Here is a 2774-nt window from a genome sequence, read left to right on the forward strand (position 1 = left end):
TGAACCCAGGAGGCTGAGGTTGCAGTGAGCCAAGATCGTGCCACTGCACTCCAGCCTGGGCAACAGAGTGAGACTCTGTCTCCAAAAAAAAAAAAAAAAGGTTTTCCTTCTTTTCAAAGGTGTTGATAACATTTTTAAATAGTGCCATTTATTGGTCTGTGGGAAAATGATAAAGTATGGCAGCTGTTTCAAATGTAGCATGGGAAACACATAATTGATAAGGATGTCAATTGGAGAGGGGAAGTTGGTGTTTTTGAATGTAAGGAGAAAACCAGAAATTTAGGGATTTACTGTCATACCTGGGAAGAACAAGGCTGAGGAAGGGGTCTGAAAAACTCCCTCTTGATTAGACTAGAATCAGGCTCCTCAGAGCCCCCTTCCTCTTGACTAGGCTTTGGCCTTTTCCTGCAGAGCTCTGTGGTAGCAAAAACCCTTCTAAGGGAGTTGAGAGAAAATTTCTCCAAACTTGATATCCAATCAAGTCCCTTTTCCCCTACATTTGACAATCTCTTCCCTAATTCTTGACACTAACCCAACTTCCATCCTCTCCCTCACCTTGTCCATTAGCTGTAAATTCAATACTGTCATTGATGTAGCCTTCATCCCCTGAGCTCAAGCAATTCTCCTGCCTCAGCCTCCAGACTAGCTGGGACTACGGGCACGGCCATTATACCTGACTAATTATTTATTTATTTATTTATTTATTTTTTGAGATGGAGTCTCGCTCTGTTGCCAGGCTGGACTGCAGTGGCACCATCTCGGCTCACTGCAACCTTCGCCTTCCGCGTTCAAGCAACTCTCCTGCCTCAGCCTCCCGAGTAGCCGGGACTACAGGCTCGTGCCACCACACCCAACTAAATTTTGTAATTTTAGTAGAGAAGCGGTTTCACCATGCTGGCCAGGATGGTCTCGAACTCCTGACCTCGTGATCGGCCCGCCTCGGCCTCCCAAAGTGCTGGGATTACAGGCGTGAGCGACTGCGCCCGGCCATACCCGACTAATTTTTAAAATTTTTTGTACAGTCGGGATCTCGCCATGTTGTCCAGGCTGGTATCACCTTGCCTTAGGCTGGAATGTTAAATATACTCTTTTAAATTATAAAAGAAAAGACTTTTCTTCACAGCTTTACCCAGCTGTAAAGAAAAAAAGAAAAGAAAAGAAAGAAAAACAAAAAACAAAAAACAAAAACGCGAAGCTCTATGAGGGGCGGGGCGGACCAAACTGTAACTAATTACATTGTTGTGCCTCACAAACTAGCCTTGTATAAAAAACGTTGTAATCCTGTTAAATTTCTTGGCCTTTTGCCTACATAAGCAAGAACTTAAACTTTTAAATTTGAAGCACTGAGCCCATTTCCGTGGATCCTGTGTTTTCCCAAATGGGCCATTCCCAGCTTCTCGCTTGAGTAAACTTTAAAAAACTGGAATCTGATCCTTTTATTTCAGGTCCACATAAGGCGACAGCATCACTGTAACTAATCAAGTATTTAATCCGGTTTGTCTCCTCATGCAACTTATAAAAGCCTTTTCTTCAGTCACAAGCCATGACCAAGTGTTTCTCACTCAGGAATCGCTGTGTGCTCCAACGAACTCTTTAACTGTTAACAGAGCCTCGGTTTAATTTTTAACAGAAGAAAGGCTGGACACATACGAGTCGGGATTCCCCGTCATGACCCTCCCGTGGTCCCCGCACAATCTTGGGAGACGCCGGGCTGCGGGCGCGGAGCTGCCCAGAGAGGGCTCTAGGGCCGGGGTCGCAGTCGCCGCGCAGGGACGGGACAGGACGCCCGGGGTCCCAGCTGCAGGCCCAGCCCCACCCAGCGGCCGAGGGGACCGAGGGCCGAGCCACGCCATGGGGGACGTGGGTCCCAATCGCCAGGGTCGCCAGAGCGGAGGCCTGTTAGTTCCATCCAGCCCCTCTTCCACGTATCTGGACGCCAGGCCGGACACATTTACCATTTCCCTGATTCTGAGTGTCCCGGCGTCCTCTTTATGACTGCGGAGCAGGTCACATAGCAGGTGACAGCGTCACAGGAGCCGTGGCGGAGGCACCTGGGGCCTCTCGGTGCACCCAGAACTGGATGCGGAGCGCAACGGACCCCAGCAGCAAAGGAGTACTGAGACTCCGAGCGCCGCCTCCTCCTTCCCCGGATTGACAGTTGGCAGGGCCCCGCCCGAGGGCCCCTGATTGGATGGGGTCCCAGGCTCCGCCCCCCGGCCCTGAATGACAGGAGAAGCCGTGGGTAACACTCCCTGCGCCCTGGTCATTGGATATCTGCATTTCAGCCAAACTTGCTACTTATTGTTAGAAGGGGCACTGTTAGCTTCCTCGATCTGTCAGAAATCTGTGCAGGGAATTCCAGACTCAGTGTTCAATGGAGTCATTCCTTTACCTCAGAGCAGGAAGGAAACCCAGGCCAGGCCAGGCAAGACTTCACCAAGAGGGAGAGGCAGCTGTCCTCTACGGCGGGAACTGGGGATAAGACTTCCTTATACTCCCCCGTCCCCCCGCCCCCCCCCGAACTTGGAACCGCTTCCTCCTCCCAGACTTCATTTTCACCAGAAGTTCTTACCTGGGGTCAGTTTAAGCTTCTAACCTAAGTAAACTACTACCTTCATAAACCCTTTCTCCAGGTGACATGTTGTAGCAGGACCAGCCGCAGATAAAACTCAGACACCGGATTAAAGAAGGAAGAGTTTTTTATTAGGCCAGGAGCGTCCGCAGACTCGCGTCTTAAAGAGCGGAGCTCCCCGAAGAAGAAATTCCTAGCCCTT

The 2774-nt window shown here is 50.2% G+C and overlaps 1 protein-coding gene across 1 annotated transcript in view; it reads right to left on the reverse strand.

Annotated features, from left to right (window-relative positions):
- The window catches only part of LOC105549492 (zinc finger protein 69-like), a 40875-nt gene extending 39205 nt beyond the window's left edge, over positions 1 to 1670 (reverse strand). Inside the window, 1 exon segment of the mRNA XM_011994068.1 lies at positions 1651 to 1670. Coding sequence (XP_011849458.1) covers positions 1651 to 1670 — 20 coding nt within the window.
- Between the last annotated feature and the right edge of the window lie 1104 nt (positions 1671 to 2774).

This window comes from Mandrillus leucophaeus, unplaced genomic scaffold, assembly GCF_000951045.1.
Source record: "Mandrillus leucophaeus isolate KB7577 unplaced genomic scaffold, Mleu.le_1.0 Scaffold440, whole genome shotgun sequence".
Classification (NCBI taxonomy): domain Eukaryota; kingdom Metazoa; phylum Chordata; class Mammalia; order Primates; family Cercopithecidae; genus Mandrillus; species Mandrillus leucophaeus.